Source organism: Periplaneta americana, chromosome 2 (genome assembly GCF_040183065.1).
Source record: "Periplaneta americana isolate PAMFEO1 chromosome 2, P.americana_PAMFEO1_priV1, whole genome shotgun sequence".
Taxonomy (NCBI): domain Eukaryota; kingdom Metazoa; phylum Arthropoda; class Insecta; order Blattodea; family Blattidae; genus Periplaneta; species Periplaneta americana.
Window position 1 is genome coordinate 186418435 of NC_091118.1, and position 26612 is coordinate 186445046.

Genomic DNA, 26612 nt, shown 5'->3' on the forward strand with positions numbered 1-26612 from the left:
ATTTGAATTTTTCCACCTCTTCGAAGGCTAAATCTCCAATTTTTATATTTCCATTTCGTACAATATTCTGGTCAAGAGACATAATCACATACCTTGTGTTTTCAGGATTTACTTCCAAACCTATCGCTTTACTTGCTTGAAGTAAAATTTCCGTGTTTTCCCTAATCGTTTGTGGATTTTCTCCTAACATATTCACGTTATCCACATACACAAGCGGCTGATGTAACCCATTCAATTCTAAACCCTGCCTGTTATCCTGAACTTTCCTAATCGCATATTTTAGAGCGAAGTTAAAAAGTAAAGGTGGTAGTACATCTCCTTGCTTTAGCCTACAATGAATTGGAAAAGCATTGGAAAGAAGCTGGCATATACGGACTCTGCTGTAAGTTTCACTGAGACACAATTTAATTAATCGAACTAGTTTCTTGGGAATACCAAATTCAATAAGAATGTTATATAAAACTTTTCTCTTAACCGAGTCATATGCTTTTTTGAAATCTATGAGTAACTAATGTACTGTACACTTATACTCCCATTTTTTCTCTAATATCTGTTGAATACAAAAGATCTGATCAATAGTCGATCTATTACGTCTAAAACCGCACTGATAATCACCAATAATGTTATCTACATATGAAGTTAATCTTTTCAAAAGAATATTGGACAACATTTTGTAAGACATCAACAAAAGTGATATTCCTCGAAAGTTACTCAGTCTTGTCCCCTTCTTAAAGATAGGTACAATTATGGACTCCTTCCATTGTTCTGGTACAATTACCTTTTCTCAAATAGTAAGTACAAGCCTAGATCATATATATAACAGATCACTCATCGCTATGTTAAAATCGGCAGCACTTTGAAGAGAACAACTGCCAGGATCGCCAGCCGTCCGCCGTAAACGAACACGAGATTGCACTACAGTCGCTAAAGCAATTCAAATGGGAATTATGACGTGACTCCTTATGTAACACCTAGATGCCAGCATAGTAAACCTGATAAAAGTTGTTACCGTCAAAGTCTATAAGGCCGACCTATCTGTTACATATATGATCTAGGGTACAAGCTTATAAATTTCGTTAGATAATGCGCTTCCACCCTCTTGTATTAATTCTGTTAGAATTTGATCAATACCTGGAAACTTGTACATTTTCAAATTTGCTATCGCAATTTCGACTTCAGAAAGTGTGGGTTCGGGTACAAACGGCTGAACAGTTTGTATTTGAATTTCGTCCCGATCATTTATATTTGGCCTATGTACATTTAGTAGTTGCCCGAAATAGTTTTTCCATCTGTTCAGGATTGAATAAGAGTCTGCAAGCAAGTCACCATTCTCATCTTTGATCACGTTTACCTTTGCCTGATATCCATTCTTAAATTCCTTTATGCCCTTATATAGATCTTTAATGTTTTTATTCATACTGTTTGTTTCTACCTCATTCAGTTTTCCCTTCAAGTAATCTCTCTTCTTATTCTTGAGTGTACGACTTGCTTCCCATCTTTCATTCAAATAATTATCTCTATTCTCCTTTACTGGATCCTGTAAGAATTTCAATTTTGCCTGTTTCTTTCTTTCTACTACCATGGAACAGTCTTCATCAAACTGCGGTTTCTTTTTCTTAGTTTCATAATAACCTATGCTCTGCTCAGCTGCAATTTTGATACTATCTCTGGTATTTTTCCGCACACTATTAATATCTAACTTTCTCAACTTCGTCAGAGCTTCCTAAAGTGGCAAACCTATGATTTATTATTATTATTATTATTATTATTATTATTATTATTATTATTATTATTATTATTATTGCTATGTACTACTAAAAATAAAATAGACTTTAATAATACAAATGGAAGTTATATTTTATTATATTAAACACATACAAAACATTTTGAAACAAGATCTAATACAATCTTTCAGAAATAGTAATAACACGTTATTTATCTTCACAATCTACGAGTAATACCAAAAATAGTAAGTAAATTAAGGAAGATATTTATAATATCTAGGTAGATCTGTAGTGCTGCTAATATATGCTCTTCTGGAGAAATTTCAATTCTTCTTCCTCCCATTATCATCTGTGTGTCATACATTAGATACTGAAAAGAAACTTAAAGTTTCATACTTTTGTATGTCAACTCCTTTCATTTGGTGTCACCTCATAGTTCCTGATCATCCATCACAGTTACAAGAACTTGATTGAAGAATAAATGATTAATTTTATACTTAATATCAGTTATGGTGTATTTACTCACGCCAATATTTTGTAAATTATTATGGTCGGTTTAAGAGTCAAACATTCATATACCGGTACTGTAATTACATTTATTTACCTCGTGAAAGGCCTGATATCATTTAGAAAAGTACAGTATATATTAATTAATTGGAGTGTATGAGCATAAAACTTACACAACTGCTCTAATTTGTGCCATCCTGGAGGTGGATAACTATTTAAAGGTACGGTCACACATCGCTACTTTTGCAGCGCAACTTTTGTACTGCAGCTGCAAAAGTTGCGTGTCGTGTTCACATGTAAGTCAAAAGTAGTGAGCTGCACGCTACTTTTCGTGCTGCGCAACCAGAGTGCTGCAAAAGTTGCAACTGGAGGTTGCGAGTCTGTTCATACACTAGGCGCTATTTTTGCAGCCGCAGTCATGCTGCAGGTTTCCATCTCCGTGTTGACTTCTCAATATACATTTTGTGGTTATGTTCGCATTATTAAGAAACTCATGGGAAAGCTTACTTATCTATTATTTGCTTTTCTGTTGTATCTAGTATTCAGAAATTGACATTATTTTTACTATAAAGCTTTTAAAAACGCCTATATACTTAAATGATAACCAACAGTATATTCACGTAATCAATGTTGGCAACCCTCCTGTTTGGTACTACGCTACGGAAAATTTAAAAAAATGAATTATATCGTCAGCAATTATGCTCAGGCTGTGTTGTGTATTTAATAACTGTTACAAATAACTTATTTTCATCACATTTAACATTAAAATATATCCAAACAATAAAAGTATCATTGGCACATTTGGGTGATAACACTGATTGCAACCGCAACAAAAGTTTCAACAAAACCGATATCAAAAATGCTGCGGCTGCAACTCTGAGAACCCTGTTCACACGTCGCTACTTTTAAGCTGCGCTCAGCATGGAAAAGTAGCGGGCAGCAGGTTCGGTAGCCGCTACTTTTCGGGTTGCACCGTTGTTCACACGTCGCAGTACAAGAATTGCGCAGTTTTTTGTACTGCAGCGCTGCAAAAGTACCGATGTGTGACCGTACCTTAAGGAGGACGACGGGTGAAATTTTGGTCATTTTCAGTCAAAAATCGCATTTTCTTTTTCTTGTAAAAATGAGTCAGCAATCTCTTATTTTTATGTTGAGCAAGTTTCAATGCTCTACGGCAGTCGAAAGTATAAAAATTACGCTGCACCCTTGAACTTCAATTTCATGCAAATTTTACAAGCTGTTTTCTCACACTTTTTTTTTTTTTCAGCACATTTCGTCAGATTCGAAGTGTAAAGGCTCTTACAATTTTGATGCTAGGAACATGAAACTTTTATTGTATGTTCTATATGCTGTCGTTAGCAAAATAGTGCGTGAGTTTTATGGTTAAATGAATACTTTTTGAAATAGAAAAAATGAAATATTTATAGTGACAATGGAAAATTTATATTTTTAGGTACGCATTGGTTATAAAATTTTTTACCCCCTTTTGTAGTAAAGATATGGGAAAACTAACGCGTGATGTTTTTCTAAATATGCCAATGGTCTTGCAAACAAAATTTGAAATGTTTTACTAAAAAATTGGGTGACAGATTTCATTTTCAAATATGCAAATTTTTCAGAATATTTTTGTTAATAACTGAGAAACTAATTGACTTACAGAAATGAAACTTCACCACATCATAATCTATCACACCATGATTATGTGTACAAAAAGTCAAGGACGTAGCTTTAAAAATGCATAAAACAAATTTCACCCATCACCTCCCCTTAAACACTACCTCTGTAATACCTGCAGTTTACTTCTAACTGCAAATGCCCTAGTCATCTTATGATCAGAGATAACTGTTAATTGCACTTACTAGCATCCCACCTCCGAAATGTAACTCAACTCAAGTTCTAGGCTAGCAGAATTCCAGCCCAAACTGAAAACACTGGGCACTAACCAACAACACAAAGCTCTTATGTTTATACATACCAACGAAAATAATCCAGTTGAAAGACCAGCACCAACCAAGTGAAGAATCTTGTCATAGCGATAAAAAATGTTCAAAATCAAAACAATTAAACAGTAGGTCATAACTGCAATGCCCAGCACTAGCAGTAAAGGTCCACAGCCAGTGATGTCGTACTGTAACAAGTAATAGAACAAATCGGATGGAATTAGTTATAAGTCACAGTATATCTACGGAAATCTAGTATTGAAAATAGAATACTCACCAATACCAATTCATTCTCCAAAAAGACAATTTGGATATAACAATCAAACCAACACCTCAAATGCTAAACCTATTAGACTACCAACAGTACAATGCCACTCTCTCTACACCAGAAATAACTAAGAAATCCGATATAAATCCATGTACAGTAGAACCCCGATTGTCCGTCATCCTATTAACCAATTGGTGGATTAAGGGCTATATTACACGAACGTTAAAAATGTTGCGTTGACAGGTGTTGGTACTTACTTACTTACTTACTTACAAATGGCTTTTAAGGAACCCGAAGGTTCATTGCCGCCCTCACATAAGCCCGCCATCGGTCCCTATCCTGTGCAAGATTAAGCCAGTCTCTATCATCATACCCCACCTCCCTCAAATCCATTTTAATATTATCCTCCCATCTACGTCTCGGCCTCCCTAAAGGACAGGTGTTGGTAACGTGTGAAAAATGTGTAAACTACACGTTGCGTAGTTGCGTTGACAGGCGTTGGTAACGCATGAAAAAAGTATAAACTACACGTTGCATTAGGGACGCTGTGTTTGGTTTCAGTACTATAATGGATGTTATACAAGTTGCATATGTAGCTCTGCTATGTGTTCAATTTATAAGTCTGTCTCAGAAAAAGAGGAAAAGGAGATGGTGAATTCATCCCGCAAACATTAAGAGACTGTCGACAGGAAAGTTTTATACTGTACTGCATTTGAAAATCACTGACAGTATCCCGACAAGTTTTTTCTCTATTACAGAATGTCAATAAAAAGTTTTGATGATCTTTTGAATTTAATTTCTCATAAAATTAGGAAAACTGATACTGTAATGAGGAAATCAATTCATCCTGTCGAAAAGTTGGTTGTAACATTAAGGTAAGTAATAAAATTTTCCTTAATTTGTAATGATTATATTTTTATTTTATGCATAATATGTTGAAAATTAAGAACATTACAAGCTGCAGAAATCAGTACTGACTCAAATTAACAATGAATTCAGAATCATTTGAACCATCGACAATAACACTCATATCCGACATTTGGGACATTCTTGATGTTGCCCGTTGCTCGACAAGCAGGTTTCTGAACACTTCAGAAACTTTGAATCGGGTTTCAATTGCAAGCTCTGAAGGTAAATTGTCCATGATTTTGACAAATGATAAGAGGATAGCTATGTTTCCATCCTTGTCATTCTCTCTGTCTTGTCTTTGTATGACCACGCTTCCTGATAATATATTTGTAATATCCCTTGTTGCAGTTACTAGAATATTTTCAGATTTTTCTTTTCTTCCTGTCCCTGTCGAGCGAAGAGAGGGTCCCGATTTTGTTTGGGTATCGTTTACATTACTCTCATGACCCGAAGTAGCCTGAGAAATAATACCATCCGGTTATGTCTTCTTGTTTAGGTGGAGGTATATTCGAAATGGTTTCATTCTCACCAAGAGTAGGTAGTAAAAACTACATTTGCTTCGTTGTGTTGGTGACGCACATGTAGTATGAATACGTTTGCAAAAGATGGCGTTGCCAACACAGACCTCTGCGTTGAAACTTCCCAACGTCGAAGCAACGCAACCAAACGCAGCATTTTTAACGCTTGTGTAGTATAGTCATGCAATTATACATGCGATCATATTACCAAAAACCAAGTTCCTATACGTTCGTGTAGTATAGCCCTAACTGTCTGTCTTTCTCTCGCTTTTGTTTTTTTGCTGCAGAAATAAATGGATTACTGGGTGTATTAGATATTCCATAAGTGGAAATATAAGGTATAAACCATATAGAACCTATAAATCTGAAATATAAATAAAACTTAATAGATAACAACTTATTACCAATATTAATCCTAGAAATCTCATACCCAAATGAACATATTATATTAGCACGTTATTCTTTTTTCTATAGTGTGTTATTGCAAGCCTTTCCCATTACACAGTATTGTCTACTGTTCGAATTGTCGTACTGTATAACTTATATATGAATGGTTTTCTACGGGTGTCGAAATCTCATTGTGCTAAGAATCGAAAAAAAAGTTTTAAATAATCGAGTGGTTTGTGGAAAGAGAAACCGTGGCTGAAATCGCATCAAAATACGGGATTGGAGTGTATGAAGTACGTAAATCTACAGCACGAGAGCTCCACTACTCATATCTTTCCACAGACAGCCACTACAAGGAATTTCCTTGCCCCTTAACAACCTGTCGTTGATAACCAGACTTAAATTTGTGAACTTCTGATCCACTATCTAGCATGTTAAGTACAACAACGCTAAGGGAATTACGAAAGTGCAAATAGGCTATTATTTAATAAATTTACGAAAATCTTTTATGGTACGGATTATCCGATTTTTTTCGATCAATCATTTAGCCCACCCCCTTCATTACCACGGATAATAGAGGTTCTACTGTATAGCCAAACAACTAGCACTAGAAAAAATAAATACCGTAAACTGGGGTTACTTTGAACACAGAGGAAACTTTGAACATTTTTTCAGAAAATTATATTTAGGTTTCTACATGCTGCACTTGTCATGTTAAATGTTATGTTTTATTTAACGACGCTCGCAACTGCCGAGGTTATATCAGCGTCGCCGGTTTGCCGGAATTTTGTCCTGCAGGAGTTCTTTTACATGCCCATAAATCTACTGACATAAGCCTGTCGCATTTAAGCACACTTAAATGCCATCGACCTGGCCCGGGATCGAACCCGCAACCTTGGGCATAGAAGGCCAGTGCTATACCAACTCGCCAACCAGGTATACTGCACTTGTTATAGATGAAGGTAAATTATCATAAAAATCATTCTCATACCAAATTTACCTCCATCGAACAAGTGTAGCATCTAGAAACCTAAATGTGATTTTCTGAAAAAATGTTCAAAGTTTCCTCTGTGTTCAAAGTAACCCCAGTTTACGGTACCAAGTTCCCTGAACCAGAGTAGCTAAGAATCTACACAGATGGCTCCAAAATGACAACCAGTAAAAATGCAGGTGTAGGCATCTATTCAAAATTGTTCAGTCGATACATTGCAGTTAGCATTAAATACTCTACCTTCAGTGGAGAAGTACAAGCCGTAGAAGTTTCATTTAAGAACTTACGCTTTCACCTGGAAATGTTCTTCAAAGCAGTCATATTAGTAGACTCAAAAGGCCACAATACAAGCAATCGCATCCATTAAAATACCAGAAGATGAAACCATCATGGAATGTCGCAAATTGTTTAAACATCAGGAGGAACAAAATAAATCTGTAGCTTTTCAATGGATTCGCACATTGGCATCTTTCATAACAAAATGGCAGATGAACTTACAAAAAAGGTACTGGAGCTCAAATTACACTAAACTGCGGCTGCTGTTTATAGGAAGCCTAGATATCTCCACAGGGAGAAGAGAGACAGAATAGTCTCAACAGATGTAACAACGACGACCACCAACCTCACTTTCCAGCAATGCGATAGAGGCAATTACGCCCTTCATGAAAGACCACAACAGAACATCAACAGTCAAGGTCATATGGTCCTTATCAAGGGCCGGAGCAGAACACCAACAGTCAATGTAATTTCCCATTTCCTGCAACATTGCAGGATATGCTCAATTATTGGATGGCCATCGGATCAATCACAGGAGGAGAATCAACAACCAACCAGCTATCGACAGGAACATAGAGACAGCTATAAAAGTCACACTAGTGGTCAATAAGTCACTGCAGCTCTGAAGATGGTCACAGTATGTTGGTCGAAACATCAGCTTCTAGAAACAATGACAACACGGCAAGAACCCAGAAACCTACAACCTATAAACAGCGTCTGCGGAAGCCTAAGTCAACAGATAATTAGGCTATAATGTTTTTCGTGTTACGTAGTTCATACATTTCATATTCTTCATGGCTACAATATTTTGTCTGGGTGCATGTAATATTTAATTTATCATAACTAAAAGTGACTGAATCTTAACATTACAGCTAGGTAACAATGCTTGAGCACAAATGGCTCATGTTGTTTTGGGCAGCTAAAAAGCTACGTTGCATGAAAAGAGATATATCGAGGGTTGTGGCATGCTTGCTCACCGATTTGAATCCATGCGATTTTTATCTATGGGACACGCAGAAAGAGAAGGTGTACATTAACAACCCTCACACACTTGATGAACCGAAAGAGAACAGTCATGAAAATGTTGTTGTTATCTAATGCCGGGCTTTGGCAACGAAGCCATTAGCGTTCTTGCTCTCCAATATTTCTCTGTGGTGGATCCATCAGGTAGAACTTCACAGGTTATGAGATGACCTTCAGTCATTTCTTCTTCTTCAGCCATGAAAATTAATTGTTACAAACGAGGAACTTCAGCGAGTGTCCAACTTTTTCTCCAGTTGTGATGCTTGTATTCGTGTCGGGAGACAAGACTTCGAAAACTGAGGTAAATGATAATTAGCATGAAACATGCATGAATTTTATCAGTGAGGGAACATACCGTACTGTATATCACTCGCTTTCAAGCAGCTGTACAGATCGCTGCTGTTACCAGACCAACAGAAGAAACTATGAAGAGTTAGCATCTGCACTGCCCAATCTTAAACCAAGAAACAAGCTTATACTGGGAGACCAGAGAAAAGTGACTTGTCAGCCTCTGCTATTGGACAATAAATAAATAAATAAATACCAACCCTGCTGACAGAAAGAAATGCTATACTGTGAGTGGAAATAAGAGTAAGTTGTTCTCTCCACCTGCTCTCTAGTAAAAATTATTTTAATATTGAAAAGAATATTAAGATAAAATAAAAAAAAAAAACACAATGGTAATTTAGTCTAAATTACATAAGATGATTTTCTTCCTAAATTTGTCATAGTACTCAGTTTTCTGATTACATAGTGTAAACTCGCATTTTATATGATACAGTTCATATTAAACGAACAATAATTTGTCAAGAGAAATTAGTTATTATAGAAAGAATTGTATTTCTTACCTTAGTCTGGCAGGCAAACAAAATTATTATAGTGCAGACAATCACAGTGGAGCCAAGTGCCAACAAAACTGACAGGACGTCATGAAATGCCGTCATTATGCCTACTATGAGTGACATTACAATGGTCTGAAAACAAGATGTTAAAAATAAGTACATTATTTTCTTTGCACTCATTCATTTGTTTAGTTTTCTTTATAATTAAAATATGAGCTTCTTCATGTATGGTATAGTCCACATGTGGTGGCCAGCTGGCACTTGAAAACGATTAAGTAGTACTGCTTAGGGTTGCCAGGTGTGCCGTATTTGAAGCCTGAAAAACTTGTCCCATATGAAATCCATAAGGGACACCAAAAATCCAGTGTTTACGGACATTTGTCATAGACGGGTAACTGTTTTTTATTTTTCTAATATTCTTTTTCCTTATTGTTTGTATGGATATCGTATTGTAGAATTATAATAAGAAAGTCATTTTCTTTTATTAACATCAATGTGTACAGAGAAGTGACAACAAAGCAAATAAATTTAAACCTCTAGTTTCTTCTGATTCAGTTAAAAGTAATTTTATTTCCAAGCAATAGCTGTGCATAATCATTGGTACAGTAATATTGTTGTTGACAGGGGCAATTTCTCAGGGCATGCTATGCTTGCTGCGCAAGCCCAATATTTTCGTAGAATGTCTATTTCTCAAAATGGGATTACGTACATTAAAATTTATTTTGATTTTTAGAATATTGTATAGGCGTAATACCATCTGCAGGTTGCATACCACAAGTATCGCAATGCTTGCTCGTTTCTCGGAGCTACAGGAAAGACGTAGAAATAGCGAGAATATGTTGCATGCGTAAGTGCCTTCCTCCTTAGTCCGTCCTAGGCGCACATGCTTCTGTTATGTGTTGTTTGAAGCTCTGGTCCGAGAGCTACACCAACGACTATTTAACATTACACAGATCAGTAATGACAGTGGGAGTGTGCTGTGATTTGCGAGTGCAATGTAACTGTTTGAGCGGAATGCATGTGTTAGCTGCTGCATGTATTATTCATTCTTAAACATTAATTTGAAGTATTGCAATGAGTTCGGAATTGTGTGTCATTGAAACCTTATTATTAAATCCATTTTCCCGAAGGACTATTCAAGAGAAGACACATTATAGAGAAAATGTGCGCTCGTTCAGTGCAACTCAATACAACAATATGCATTGGTTGGCAGGGTCGAAAAAACTAAATAAACAGGAGAACCGGAGAACAGGAAGTCGCAGGTTCGATTCCTGCTCGAGGTTGTGAAATTTTTCTTTCATACCATGGCATGATTGTCACTACAATAGTATTTAAATTCATTAATATGTCACATCAACGGACGTGTATACGTCACCAAACATCGTAAGATGAAGATTACATTTGTAAAGTTTCTTTCAAGCCATAAGCAGTGCTGACTAGATCAGACGCTATGGACAGTACTCTATAACAGAGTCGCCAGTATGAAAGGATAATTCCAAGCCTTTGGCGTGAGACGAACTCGATAGCTCAGTGGTAGAGCGCCTGACCGGAGAACAGGAAGTCGCAGGTTCGATTCCCGCTCGAGGTTGTGAAATTTTTCTTTCATACCATGGCATGATTGTGACTATAATAGTATTTAAATTCATTAATATGTCACATCAACGGACGTGTATACGTCACCAAACATCGGAAGATGAAGATTACATAAACTGTTTTGTTGGCCATGTTTGTTATATCATATCGAACTTCTACATCCGATAAGCGAATATGATCTATGACTCTTAATGATTTCATAATTATAAAATAAATTATTTAGGCTATGTGGGTCTGATTATTTTTATTAATTAAGAATTATTATATCCTCCCATCTTCCCTTATGAAGAAAAGACCAAGTCTAACTTTTGTGACTAGCATTCGCCCCTGCTGTGCATAATCATTGGTACAGTAATATTGTTGTTAGAAGGTGTTTAGTATGTATGAAAATAAGTGTTTCTTGTCTGCATGAAACAGGTCGTGTTGCATTACAAAATAGAACATTATTTACTAGTTCTTGTAAACACAACCTTTGCAATTATCTTTTCCCAATCTGAATCATTAATGTAGCTTCTAAATTTTATTAGTATAAACAAACTAATGGTTAGTAATGTGTCAGTTTGAATGGTGTAAGACTAAGGTATTTTTTCCTTATACTGTGCTAAACATGCTAGTGTACACTCTGAGATGTCACTCACAGATTTCTCTCTTTCTTATAAGTTTCTCGTATGTCCCCAAATTAAATGTTGCAACTATCCCTTTTTTTACATTCTGAAAACCTATTAACAAATCTCTATGGACACTTTGAGGGCTTTGTTTCCAAACCACATCATTTCTAGGTATGGGGATATCCCATGGCTCGCTTGGTGCCTCGACCCAACCAGTTTTGATTTTTTTCCTCTAGGAGTTCCTGAAAACAAAAGTCTTCCAGAATAATCCTCCTAAGACAATCCCGGCTTTACAACAGCGAATTCGAGATGAAGAGGCTGCAATTCCATTGGAGATCCTTGGAAATGTAATGAACAGTTTGAGGTCACGACTTGAGGAATTTGTGCGTCTGAATGGACACTACCTCACAGACGTTATCTTCAAAAAATAAATGATTCAGTTGTTATTACCAAGAAATAATTTTTTTCAGTCGTTATTTTCAAGAAATAATTTTTCAGTTGTTATTTTCAAGAAATAACTTCTGAGGTGTTATTTTCAAGAAATAATTTTTGTTAAAAAAAAGGTAAAGGTATCCCCGTAACATGCCATGAAGGCACTTGGGGGGCATGGAGGTAGAGCCCCATGCTTTCAATGACCTCGGCACTAGAATGAGGTGGTGTGGTCGGCACCACGCTCTGACTGCCTTTTACCCCCAGGAAAGATCCGGTACTCAATTTTATAGGAGGCTGAGTGAACCTTGGGGCCGTTCTGAAAGTTTGGCAACGAGAAAAAATCCTGTCACCACCTGGGATCGAACCCCGGACCTTCCAGTCCGTAGCCAGCTGCTCTACCAACTGAGCTTTTTGTTATAAAACAACATTGTAAATCCTTTGTTTTCATTTCTTACCAATATATTTATTGTTAGGATTTAAGGGAGGTGGGATATGATGGTAGAGATTGGATTAATCTTGCTCAGGATAGGGACTGATGGCGGGCTTATGTGAGGGCGGCACTGAATCTCTGGGTTCCTTAAAAGCCATTTGTATATATTTTATTGTTACTGGTAACAAACGTTTTCAATGTTTTAAATTACTTTGTTATCTTTCCGTTTCATTGCCCTGCCTTGTATAAAATGTTGTGTTAGATTTTTTTTTTTTATAATATGGACTTGTGATATATATTGTGTGGAAGTTTTGTTGAAACAGTAAATTCTTCGGTGTTAAGAGTAACCTCCGAAAATGTTGCAAATTTGTATGTATTATATGCTGTGATTTTAATGAAATTTAAGATAATGGTGAATATATTACATTAATCCAATATGGCCACTATATAGCTTACAAAATCGTTTGCAACGTCATTCAATGACGTCAGGACCATCCATTGATTCCAGGAAATTACCTAGAATTCTATTGACCTTCACCTAATTTTTCTGGCACGAGTCACCACTGTCAGATAACTTACTTACAAATGGCTTTTAAGGAACCCGAAGGTTCATTGCCGCCCTCACATAAGCCCGCCATCGGTCCCTATCCTGTGCAAGATTAATCCAGTCTCTATCATCATATCCCACCTCCCTCAAATCCATTTTAATATTATCCTCCCATCTACGTCTCGGCCTCCCTAAACGTCTTTTTCCCTCCTGTCTCCCAACTAACACTCTATATGCATTTCTGGATTCACCACCCATACGTGCTACATGCCCTGCCCATCTCAAACATCTGGATTTTAAGTTCCTAATTATGTTAGGTGAAGAATACAATGCGTGCAGTTCTGTATTGTGTAACTTTCTCCATTCTCCTGTAACTTCATGCTTAGCCCCAAATATTTTCCTAAGCACCTTATTCTCAAACACCCTTAACCTATGTTCCTCTCTCAAAGTGAGAGTCCAAGTTTCACAACCATACAGAAGAACCGGTAATACAACTGTTTCATAAATTCTAACTTTCAGATTTTTGGACAGCAGACTGGATGATAAGAGCTTCACAACTGAATAATAACACGCATTTCCCATATTTATTCTGCGTTTAATTTCCTCCCGAGTGTCATTTATATTTGTTACTATTGCTCCAAGATATTTGAATTTTTCCACCTCTTCGAAGGATAAATCTCCAATTTTTATATTTCCATTTCGTACAATATTCTGGTCACGAGACATAATCGTATACTTTGTCTTTTCGCACCACTGTCACATATATCTGAAAATTATTGGAAGCCTGTAGGGGGATGGGTTCATAGCCAATTTCCAGAGCACTAGAAACCAACCAACCTATCATTCGTTTTATAGTGTGGAAAAACCTCAGGAGAAAAAATCCAAACGTATAATGAGCTCAAGTAGAATTTGAACCCACTGTCTAGTGCAAACTTTACCAGGAGACCAGCTCCCTACTTCTGCGTGACGTCCGTGTATTGATAATGGGAGTTCAGATAATATGAATGTGTAGAAAAGGAAATACTTACAAAAGCAGCTAGAAGAATTATATTTATGGGAGACTTTCTTCGAAGGGTTTGGAAGCAAGTAATGACCATAGCTAATGCGAAGAATACACCTCTGAAATATAAAAATTGCGTTTTACTTACATGTAATTTCAAAACAACAATTCAGTGAAACTATTGTTATATTTCCAGAAAGAGATAATTATTTATACTATGGTTACTCGTAAATTATTATTACAGAGAATTTGTGGCATGTTATAAAACAGTGGCAAAGCATGAACATAATAATTGTATTATATGGTATGTAAGTTACTGTACTTAACTGGCGAACACATTCATTTAACTGAAATTTTATTGCATCATTTGTCTCATAAAAGTAAGACCGAAATGTTTTGCCATGAATTAATGTAATCAATCTCCTTTATTTAGTTCATTGATTAAAGTTCACGTTAACACTTTGTTAAAAACATAAAATTACTTAGTCACACGTTAAAAAGTGTTGAAATTTTAAAAAAGTATCTATCTTCGACAGACAGCCCATTTCGACGTGATGTTACGTCTTCATTTTTTTTTTTATTTTATTGGGTTATTTTACGACGCTGTATCAACTTCTAGGTTATTTAGCGTCTGAATGATATGAAGGTGATAATGCCGGTGAAATGAGTCCGGGGTCCAGCACCGAAAATTACCCAGCATTTGCTCGTATTGGGTTGAGGGAAAACCCCGGAAAAAACCTCAACCAGGTAACTTGCCCCGACCGGGATTCGAACCCAGGCCACCTGGTTTCGCAGCCAGACGCGCTGACCGTTACTCCACAGGTGTGGACATTACGTCTTCATCAGTGTCTCTTGAACTACTGGTGATCTTGAATTCTGCGATGTGCATTTGTCGATTGTAGGGGTGGGGGTATGTTGCTCTTATGGTGGGGGCTGGTTGTTTGTGTGTTATGACGTATCATGACGTCGAATAATGTGTGGGTATTGAACTGTAATTGTGTATTAAATATATGTTGTGGGTATGCTATTGTATATTGTTTTGTATGTAGATTTTCTCTGCTGTAGCTTTTTGTTTTCTGTGCTGGATATGAGTTGTTTTTTATGTTTATGTATTTGGGTATTACGTCTCGTTTGAGGCATTCTTGATCGAATTTGATGTTGTGAGATGTCTTGATCACTTTCACTCGCATAGTTCGATATTGGTGAACTGAATAACTTATATCGTCGTAATTCATTGATTAAAGTTCACGTTAACACTTTGTTGTACAATAGCATACCCACAACATATACTTAACACACAATTACAGTTCAATACCCACACATTATTCGACGTCATGATACGTCATAACACACAAACAACCAGCCCCCACCATAAGAGCAACATACATACTCATACCTTCTACACAATTGATGAATTGTTTATGCTTGTGAATTGAATTATTCTACTTAAATGACATATACAATTTTATATAGCTCAACTAAAATATGTCTTTATATTGACTTAATCTGTTTACTATGCATTGTATATTTTTGTTTAGCATAACTGATGAATTGTATGTACTGTAAATTTAATAGTATACTGTATAGGTCAACTGATGAATTGCTTAAGCTTATAAATTGAATTAATCTACTTCATATGAATTGTACAATTTTGTATAGCTTAACGAAAATAAGTTTGTAAATTGAACTATAGTTTGGCTGATGAATTGTATATGCTTTTAAAATGATTACTAGTCTGTGTAGCATGAATTGTATATAGACCTACTGTAAATTGAATGGTAGTCTGTATAGCTCAATTGATGAATTGTATATGCTGTAAATTGTATAGTAGTGTGTATAGCTCAACTGATGAATTGTTTGTGATTATAAATTGAATTAATCTACTTGATATCAATTGCACAAATTTGTATAGCTTAATGAAATTATGCTACTTTGTATTGTATATATTTGTATAGTTTTGGCCGATGAATTGTATATGCTTTAAATTGAATAGTAATCTATATAGCTCTATTGATAAATTGTTTGTGTTTGTAATATGAAGTAGTTTGCATGATATGTATTATCAATTTCTGTATATCACAACTGGTTGAATTGTTTATGCCTTAAATTTAATTAACTTATTTGTTTTGTATTATACATATAGCTCAACTTATGAATGATCGTTTGCGTTTGTAAATTTAATAATCTGATTGGCTATGTATTGTATACTTTTAGTAGAGCCATCGATGTAGCTCAGTCGGCAGACTCGCTGGGCTGCTGATCCGGAGCTGCGTTTGGGCTTGGGTTGGATCCCCCTTTGATCTTTGGTTTCTTCCAAAGTTTTCCACAGCCATGGGACTGAAGCCGGATGGTCTATGGCGAGTCCTTGGCATCAACCCCTTTTATTTGATTACCCCCCTTTGATTTGATTACCTGGTTGGGTTTTTACGACGTTTTCCCCAACCAAAAGGCAAATGCCGAGTAATATTTTGGCGAATCCTCGGACCTCACCTCATCTCACTACATCTCGCCAAAATATTGTAAAAAATTGGACAAAATTGTAAAAATTGTAGAAAATTACTAAATTGTAAAATTATAAAATTATAAAATTTTGTAAAAATTGTAATTGTAATACTGTAAAATGTTGACTTGTTCCACATCTTAAAGCTTCATTGCTCATGTAAGATCTATGGAATAAAATAAATGAGTGAATGAATGAATACCCCCACCCCTACAATCGACAAATGCACATCGCAGAATTCAAGATCACCAGTAGTTCAAGAGACACTGATGAAGACGTAACATCACGTCGAAACGGGCTGTCTGTCGAAGGTATATACTTTTTAAAAATTTTAACACTTTTAAATTTATTTAGTTTATATACCGGTACATACAAAAATCTCTTTTTTAGCATAAGGAATGCCAAATTTGCGTATTTATTAAATCATTGTTCTCCATCATAATAGTAGTTTCCTTCAGCTTTGTGAAGTTATAGTGAAGTTACAGTAGCCTACAATAGAACATAGAGAATCCATGCATTCTCATGTATTGTGCGTCACTCTGATGAATGACTTCCACATAAGGTTGTAGTATGAGTACCGTATACGAAAATGGAATATTCTGCTTTAGTAATGTAAATTGGATACAGCAATGTGCAAATATTTCTTGACTTCTGGAAAGCTAGAAGGAATTAAGACAGCATACGAAATTTTATACTTATTTTTGAGTTGGCTTTTTAATCTCTGTTAACGGAGCATGCAATGTGCACAATTTAATATGCCAATGTCCTCAATTTGAAGAAAAAGAAAAAAAGAAGAGAGCTAATAACATCTCTAGTTGGTTTCGGTTAAGTATAGTTATAATGTGAAAGGTCTTTGGAAGACTGTAACTTACAGCAGTATGTAGACAATGAAGAAATTCTGAATCAAAAACATGGGTAGACCACTGAAAAGAAAATAATAAGAAATGTTAATGTATTTGTTCACGTTTAGTATCTAATTATTTGACAAAACTTAGATATTAGAATACTCTAAGGTATAAACGTAAACAGTCCAAGTTTTCGTTTAAACGTGAAACTTTTAATACTTGAATATAAATAGGCTCTGAGGATGGTGTGAAGAAGCACCGAAACAGCTGTAAGCCGCACATGCTTACACAATTAACACTAGCAAGATCGCCATTAGCCACCGGCGTGACTCAGTCGGTTAAGGCGCTTGCCTGCCGGTTTGAAGTTGCGTTCGGGCGCGGGTTCGATCCCCGCTTGGGCTGATTACCTGGTTGGGTTTTTTCCGAGGTTTTCCCCAACCGTAATGTGAATGCAAGGTAATCTATGGCGAATCCTCGGCCTCATCTCGCCAAATATCTCGCTATCACCAATCTCATCGACGCTAAATAACCTAGTAGTTGATACAGCGTCGTTAAATAACGAACTAAAATAAAAAAAAAAAAGATCGCCATTTAATCAATTAGTTATATTCATGTGTTAAAAGTGGTGTATGAAAGATTCAACATGGGTGAAACTTTTCATCATAAATTAGTTTTCTAAGAAATAAAAGTAATACTGTATTCAGTGATTCTAAAGCAGCTATTACTGATATATCAAAGAGTCTGTTACCTCAAAGCAAAAAAAAAAAATAAATAAATAAATAAAAGAAAATAACTGATTGTTGGAAAATTATATTTTGATGAAGCTTAACAAAAGAATAGTTTTTCAATGAGTAACGGCACACAATGTGGATTATCTGGTAAAGAAATTGCTTACAGTCTTGCTAAGAAGGGAAGGAATATGTTATACATAAAACCCCAATAATAATAATAATAATAATAGTAGTACATTCTCTACCTTATTAGGTTAGATATATTTCGTGCCATAACCATTAATATTTCTAGCATAGGAACGCAATTTGTTGTTCATCAGATAGGTAGATCATGCGGTTCAAAAACATACCATAAAAATAATTTCATACGCATTTTTAAGTTCATAAATCTAAGGCCGTTCAGTGACTGCATTACTGTCATATTATGCCCGAAAGAATAAGTGGAAAGCAGGAACATCAATCAAAACTGTGTTATTTTTCAGTAAAGGTAAAGTACATGGCCATTTTTTAAATAAACATCATCATCGTAATCCAGACAATTGTTATACCATGTGGCCCATTGTCTTAATCTATTGTTAACCAAAAGATGTCTTCTTGGGTGACTGTTATTTCCTTATAAAAATGTTTTTGGTTGGTTCCTTTTAGAAAATTGAGCTAGAATAAATGAAATAGAGTCATTCCATATCAAATTTGAAGTTCAGAAAAGTTAATTTCCGAATATTTTCAATATTCTAGTACTGATATACATCATCAGTGGTTTAACCATAGTGATGGGTGAAATATTCGGGTGGTTAACATATAGGTTATTGTAAAAAATATTCTGAAAATCATACCAGTATATCTTGTGGTTTCAACACAAAAGCTGTGCACATACATTATTTCAAGTTTTTCTTAAGTTATTAAGAATTTTACTATGAGTATGTATTAAAACTGACTATGAAATAGATATTGATATTTTCAAATGGAATATTTTTTTCTACTACGGTCTTTTTTATGATTAGATAAATACATTCTTATCCTAACACTTACAATTCTATGACAGAAACTTGGAAAACTTGGAAATTATTAAATAAGCAATTGTAAATGATGTGCTGAAGGTTGAAAATCGCGTGCCATGCATTACATCATATGTTGATAACTAGCGACACATGTCCTGAGTGTCACTGCGTTTCCTTTCATGCTGCGAGTTTGTTTTAATTTATAACTACCTTATTTTTTAAAATTCCATTACAAAATTTTTATAGTTAAAAAAAAAGATATATTATTATTATTATTTAATTTTAAATGTCAAAATAATATTAACTTTTTTTTAGAAAAAAGGGAAAGATTTATTGAAACAGATACAGCAATTGTTGCACTATTTGTCAACATATCCACTGGAATTGAGACATTTGTCATAAGATGGGATCAATTTTTATATGCTCTTACAACTACATTCCTTAATAAATAATATATATATATATATATTTTTTATTTTGAGTTATAAGGAAATACTGATACTTGACCATTTTCTAAAATGAATTTATTTCTTATCAGACAATCTATCGAAGGTAGAGAAGTGATCTTGCATCATATTGCAGATATGATATGCATAAATACACACAAAAAATGTCATCACAGAATGTTGGATAGTTTTTGAGTTATGTGGGAAACGCTTCATCACTGCAAAGTGAACTGAAAAAAAAAAAATAAATATTTTTTTTTAAATCGTAAAAATATTTTTTTCATATAGCAGAAGAATAGTGTTTTGCACATACTAATTTTCATTATTGTACAAGATACATTAATGGAGGAAAAAAATGTTGAATATTTACAAAATTTTACTGCTGTAAGCTGTACCTAACCCCTTAACAACTGGGCATGATTGTGTCTCCTCTCATCTACATCGAATTAATATCTACCAGCATCCAAGTGCATCCTCTGTAGAAATCTGAACTCCATCATGGATAAAGAACATTTGCTACAGTGCCCAGCAATAAAGAAAATAGATGCTGATTTACCATCACAGCTCACCAAATACTATTGGGACGTCCACAGGAGAATGGAAGAAATCCAAGATCCTTAGCATTGTTCAACAACAACACAACATATAATTAAATCGCAAGCTGACCCTCTGAATCACTGCTAAGCAGGCTGTTACCCACTCGTGTTACTCTGAATAGCACTATTCTAAGGCCCGGTTTCTTCAACCTTTGTTAAAATGCACCTAACATAGCATTAATTAACTGTAAGTTAAAAGTATGAATTGCTGTTAAAAATATTGCGTTTCTTCATCTTTACATTTCGCATTTCAACGTTCTGTTTGTTAACTCTCTGTTAGGACCAGAGATTCTAGAGTTTAACCATAACCTATAACCAAGTATAGGCTCACTTCTGTTTTCTGAACTTTGACAATTGCGGTTCTCGCTTGTTTCCGTTGTTTGATTCAGAGAGGATAGAAGTCTTTCCATTCTCTCAGGTTTAATTTCTGCTTCTTTCCTCTTCTATCACAATAGCGTGGAGCAGTGTATTGGTATTGCTGTTATGAAATGGAAAACACTAGAACAAAAAGAAATCGTGGGAGTAATTTCTCTTCGTTCGAAAGAAATCTTCTGCTGGAAATTATTTCGCAGTATAAACCAATTAATGATAATAAACAAACAAACGGATCTGAGTTGAAAGTGAAAAGTGAGGCTTGGCAGAAAATAACCTATACCTTTGTATGAACTTCTGGTCTGTCAAATCACAGAAATCAACCCCTCTGTTTATGTATTCATGGATATCATTTTCTAAATAATCCAGATATAGAAGTTCAGCATCTAACACACCGGCCATATTGGATACTTCTATGCTAACAGAGAGTTAAATGATTTAACTGCATGAAATTGGGCAGTTAAATTAACATAGGTTTTAACAGCCTGTTAGTACTAACAGTAGTTGAAGAAATGCTTCACCTGTTAAGTTTACAGTTAAAATGGAATAACACACTGTTATAATTTAACAAAGGTTGAAGAAACCGGGCCTGTGAAACCTGTATTACTTTGAGTATTTTATGGTAGTATAAGCCTTGAAATGTCAATTGTTTTATAGGCCATGCTCATAAATTTTCAACTGAACCATCATTATGTCTGCATAAACATTATGGGAATTATAATAGTAGAAAAATGTAAAATTTTACGAAAACTGAGCTGTTTCCAGCAATGAACATTAAATTTTACTAGATTATAAGATACACTCATTTTGGAAGAGCATATTGTACAATATAATGTCACTGTATTTAAGACTGATAGAATAAACGTGACGGATATAAATAAGAAATACACTTACATGAACATGAATACGGCACATACTGCAGTTGTCCACAACAACTGTAGTGTTATAATAGTATAAACTTTTCGAACAAAAGCAGCTCGTACATGTTTTTCGCTAAACGATATCCCAAAACGTTCTTCATCTTCAAAACTTTCTTGTTGCTGCCTTCCAGGGCGATATGCTGGACTGTCAGATGTAGGCTAAAATATTAACTAATAATGTAATTAAAAACTTGAAATATATTTAACACCAGTTTACAAGTCATAAGTAACAAAACATATTTTATAGACTCTTTTCAAGAGGGAAAAGCTTAAAAATAGTCTCTAAAACTTCTGAAAAACAATAAACAAATTGAACACTTAAGAAAAGAAATTTATGCTAGTGGATTTCTTCATGTCATATACGGAGTGAACCATAAGTAATTAATTAATTTTAAGGGCTTATTCTTTGAGTTATTTCAAACAAAAAAGTTTAATACAATTTTGCTCGTTTTTCATTCCTTTTCAAGATAAAAATAGTTTTATATGAAATATTTCATAGCATGTTTTGGGAAAGCCATTGATTTAATTCCCAATATGCTCGGTCAATTTAAGAGAGCAGTGTATTATGATGATAAATTATTGAAAGAATTTTAGTTTAGTCCTTTAAATGTGCAGAAATTTGATCTGAACAAAAGTAACATTGAAAAATTCTTTTGCAGAATGAAAAGCTGCATTTGTTCGAATCAAATTAGACCACAAGCTGTCAAAATCCGATGCTTCTTTTTCCTTCTGACAGGTATACAACGCCAGTCTAGAAAGATAGTTCCAAAGCGGCATAAGTGCATACAATTTCGATCAATAGTGGTAAAGAAATAATTTTATGAATATAGAGCATAGAGTGGGTGGTAGCAAGAAGTAATCTGTGTAATATGCTAGTGAAATTCACCGATGTTCCTTATTAAAGGCCTGAAACAAATTTACTTGACAACTATTTCTCACCTCCACACAAAGTTCCCTGCTTTGTAGACAGATGTCTCTGAGGTTCAACATTTTTATTTAGACTGAAGATGTGTTTGCAGGATGTTTTGTTAAACTGCAGACACAGCAATAAAAAAACCAGAAAATATGAGTGAGGACACAATAAGCCACACTGTATTAGGTTCGATAGCAAACAAGCTCTCGAATTAAATATCTGGAAAGAGGGAATAAAGTTTCTGATACTAATCTAAAAGGTGGCTAAATTATTAGACTAAGATTCTCAAAATTATTTCTTTAGCTTTCATTGCTAGGTACATGAATGTAAATTAAATGAATTTCTGTTGTTCTTCGTTTTATTTTTATTTTATTAAAAAAAAACTTTTATCTTCTTACTTTACTGCAAATTTTCATGATCTTAATTAGCCTACTTGTAAGTTATTTAATAGCTATAATGTAACTTTCAATTTATGTAAACCATTTTCTTGTGAGCCATTTAATTGTCACACCTTGAATGCTGCTGTTTATCATTGTTTGTCTTTGATAACCTCACCTAGTTGAGGAAGATTATTATTATTATTATTATTATTATTATTATTATTATTATTATTATTATTATTATTATTATTATTATTATTATTTATTAGTGGTAGTAGTTAGAAATTTCTGCTCTTCAGCAGTTGCTACTAACGTTCTTTCCAGTTCACTGCTGTGAAGTAACAGCATGTCTGACCATAAAACCAGCGGGCCCAGGTTCAAATCTTGGTTGGAACAAGTTACCTAGTTGGGATTTTTTTCGAGGTTTTACCTCAACCAACTGAAGCAGAATTGCTGGGTAACTATCAGCGTTGGTCATCAGACTGTTTTCGCCTTCATTTATTTACATATTATCATTACCTATTACAGGGGCTGCGGACTGCAGCACTCCCTGCTTTGACAGGAAAATAAAAATAATATTAATTTGTAGAAGAACTGTTACAGCTTTTATTGGTAAATTGCTTTATATTTCATCTGCTCGGGAATATGTACTGTTATCTTATGCATTATCTTTTTGCGCGTCGACTGTACTGGAATTGACACTGCATTCAAAGTCGTCCTGGGATCTGCAGGGTGGGATAGATCATAGGGAGTGTGTCTTACTAGGTAGGGGGTAGAGGGGTGAAGGGGAGCAGAGGAAACTGCTGCTGTTTAAAACCCATACTTTGCTGCAGTGGCTTGCAGAGCCAGGCGACAAGGGAAGATCTTTCCTCCACTCCCACACCGCTATTGTAATGCTGCGTCAAATGGATTCTCTATTCCCTTGAAACTTAATGACAAAATTTTTATTTTCTCTTCACATACTTATTATTGTATAATCTTATCGAGTTAATACAACGAAATTAATATTCTCTTCAAGCAGAACCTAATATTTGCTTTAACTCAAAATGATTTCACGAGTATAATCCTTTTGATATAGCACGTAAAATACGAAAGAGACTTCTTTTCCAGTTTTAAAAAATTGTTGACCATCAGTATATTATCTGAGTATTGCTTTGGTGTGACGTCTTAGTACCGTAACTTAACCAGTGCAAATGTGCAAGCATGAGTGTGTGTGAATTACAGAATATTAATTTTATTTTTCTCTACTTTCCCTTGCGGAGAAAATTGATGTAATGAAGTGAAATTAAAGGGTCATTCGTTACCCAACTTAAATCTTACTCGAGCTTCTTCCAGCCGAAATAGTGCATATATGTAAGGAAGTATAATAATGACATTTACGCTGAGCATTTGTGGTTGCCTCCTCTTCGGTGGTGATACTGCATAGACTAGGAGTGGTGTGACAGATTTAGGACATTTGCCCCTAGAAATTAAAAAGCACGAATCTTCGCAATCTCACCTGAAAAATGTTGTTTCATTGGCTATGTTAGGCAAAACTAATATTGCTGCGCAATTAAGTGAAACGAACAGAACAAACATTCTCAAACATAATCAAGAAGTGAGAAAAAATCGTGAAATTATTTAAAAAAATATTGAGTGTGTCAAATTTTGTGGCCAATATGAACTTCCCCTTAGGGGACATATTGAAAAAACGATTCGAAGGACTCTGGTGTATTTCGTGGGTTGCTGCAGTCCGTGAGTAATCTAAACGAGCCTCTCAAAATCATTTGGAACATGCCACTGTTTAAAGGTAATTCTAAGACAATTCAGAATGAACTGGTAGATTGCAAGTTGAGTGTCTGCCGATCAGAAATTCAGACTGAAATCGATGGTATTAGTTTTTTTTTAGCGATTAGAAAATGATGCCACAGACATCTCCCAACTAAGTGAGAAAGTATTGGTTTTTCGATATGTAATGCATTTATTTTTGTCCTATACTTATTAGTAATGGTATCAAGAAGTGAAATTTGTATGTACCAAAATCTACTGCAGCTCTCCCAATCCACAAGTTCACGAGCCGCCACTGACTTATCATCATTACCACAGCCTGGGTTAAGTTGACTTTGCAGCTTGCTGTATCTTACAAGAGTGCGACCGTTCGGTGACAAAATATTCACAGAACTGGAGTGATAAGCACAATAAGCCTCAGGCTGCAGTGTAAGCCTTTGGGCCCCTCTTCCGAAAAAAAAGTGCTCAGCCTCTTGTGATACTGCTTAGATAGATTTCCAGCCTATTGCGGAAGCCAGGAAGATTACACACGAAATGTTACGAAGGACTGTTGGATTGGGAAGAAAGTGGGTTGTGTGGCCCTTATAATTAATATTATGTCATTAAACCAATTATTGTTTGTTGTTTAATCAACTATCCAAATCAGGTTTGACCCTGATAAGTGACACCAATAAGGCATCACTCGTGAGGCAACTAAGCCAGGAGATAATGAGATAGGTTAGCTCGTTCCTTTCCCCCTCCATTGCATACATCGCTGACTAGTAACATATTACACTATTCAGACTTCAGAATTAGCATTATTTATTAGACATTCACGCGCACACGCTTATTGTGAGTTGCTGAAATGTTTTAGCATTGAAAATGAAAATCTATGTCAGTCTAATAATTTGGCCATCTCTGTGAACTTTGTCTTGAAGTTTTTACTGTTGCTGTATAAATTTAACTTTGTATTTTCACAATAATATTTCATTGTAAATATGCAAAGGTAACCCTTATTAATGAACGTCTTTAAATTTTCTCAAATTTTAAGCTTACCACCATAGAAGTATTGTAATAGGGATGTCCATAAGGAAGATAACCTGGTGGGGGATAACCAGGTGGTGGAGATTTTCCTTGCTGATGTTGACCACTTAAATTTTGTTCTTTAGTCCCATTTGTGGAAGACATTATTCACACTTTTTTGATAAATTTAATTATTTGTTTATTAAAATAAATTAATGTTGATAGGTACTGTATAACGACACATTAATTGTAAAAAGAAAAACGTTATTAAATGCACTAGTATAAAGTGAAATTTAGAAATAAATCCTTAAATCACGGAAAGTTGCAACTTGTAAACTGCAAGAAAGCTTTAACAGTGATGATCAATTTTCAGAACAGTTTTGCATATATAATATTATAGGCTACCATATTGACAATATGTGTAATAAAAAGACGAATGTAAACAGCTGAATAACAATAGATAGACTATGTTTGTTTTCTTCGTGTATGTGTTTACTAGTGATATTATAATGCAGTAGTAATGATTTTAATCATTTGAATATGCCGGTAATGAACGGAAAATGTATAGTAATATAAAATACTTAATGTAGTATGTGTAAATGAGTGTATGTGTGTGTTTGCGCGCTCTTTTTTTGTAGCTAATTACCTCATCCAGTCGATATATGGTAGAGAACCAATGGTCATTTCATATTAGTATTATTTCTGAAAAAAAAAAGTTAAAATAAAGTAATATGAAATTGTTCACCATTTTCGAATTGTATCTTTTATAATTATAACCATAAGAGTTCTTTTGGGTCTATAACCTGCCAGGATGATGATGATGATGATGTTTATGATGATGATTACTAAAATAACTATTCTGTAAAAATTTGAGTTGTAGTGTACGCACTTCACTATCATCTTGTAACTCCTTTTCTCTTGTATAATTTTTAAACATTACATAAACATGAATAATTGTATGTTCAGAATTTATATATAAAGCGACAGAGTATTCATAGGATCCCTATAATTGCGTGAAACGTTTATGCTGTTCGTGATTGTTATTGTGAGCATGGTTGGGATTGTTGCAAGGATATTTAGGATTTAAAATAACATTTCTTTTCATTTCTGTCATTATACTCCCCACACTTAAATTTAACAAGGCAGA

At 34.9% G+C, this 26612-nt stretch overlaps 1 protein-coding gene across 1 annotated transcript; it reads right to left on the minus strand.

Moving 5' to 3' along the window:
* Nucleotides 1-1852: 1852 nt before the first annotated feature.
* LOC138695217 (protein lifeguard 1-like) lies at nucleotides 1853-25630 on the minus strand. Its single transcript, XM_069819677.1, has 7 exons — nucleotides 25499-25630; nucleotides 21378-21562; nucleotides 17368-17418; nucleotides 14024-14114; nucleotides 9392-9517; nucleotides 4207-4359; nucleotides 1853-2094 (listed from the first exon to the last, which is right to left on the minus strand). Exons 1-7 carry the CDS (start codon nucleotides 25628-25630, stop codon nucleotides 1942-1944), a joined length of 891 nt encoding a protein of 296 aa, XP_069675778.1. The 3' UTR covers nucleotides 1853-1941.
* Nucleotides 25631-26612: the final 982 nt, after the last annotated feature.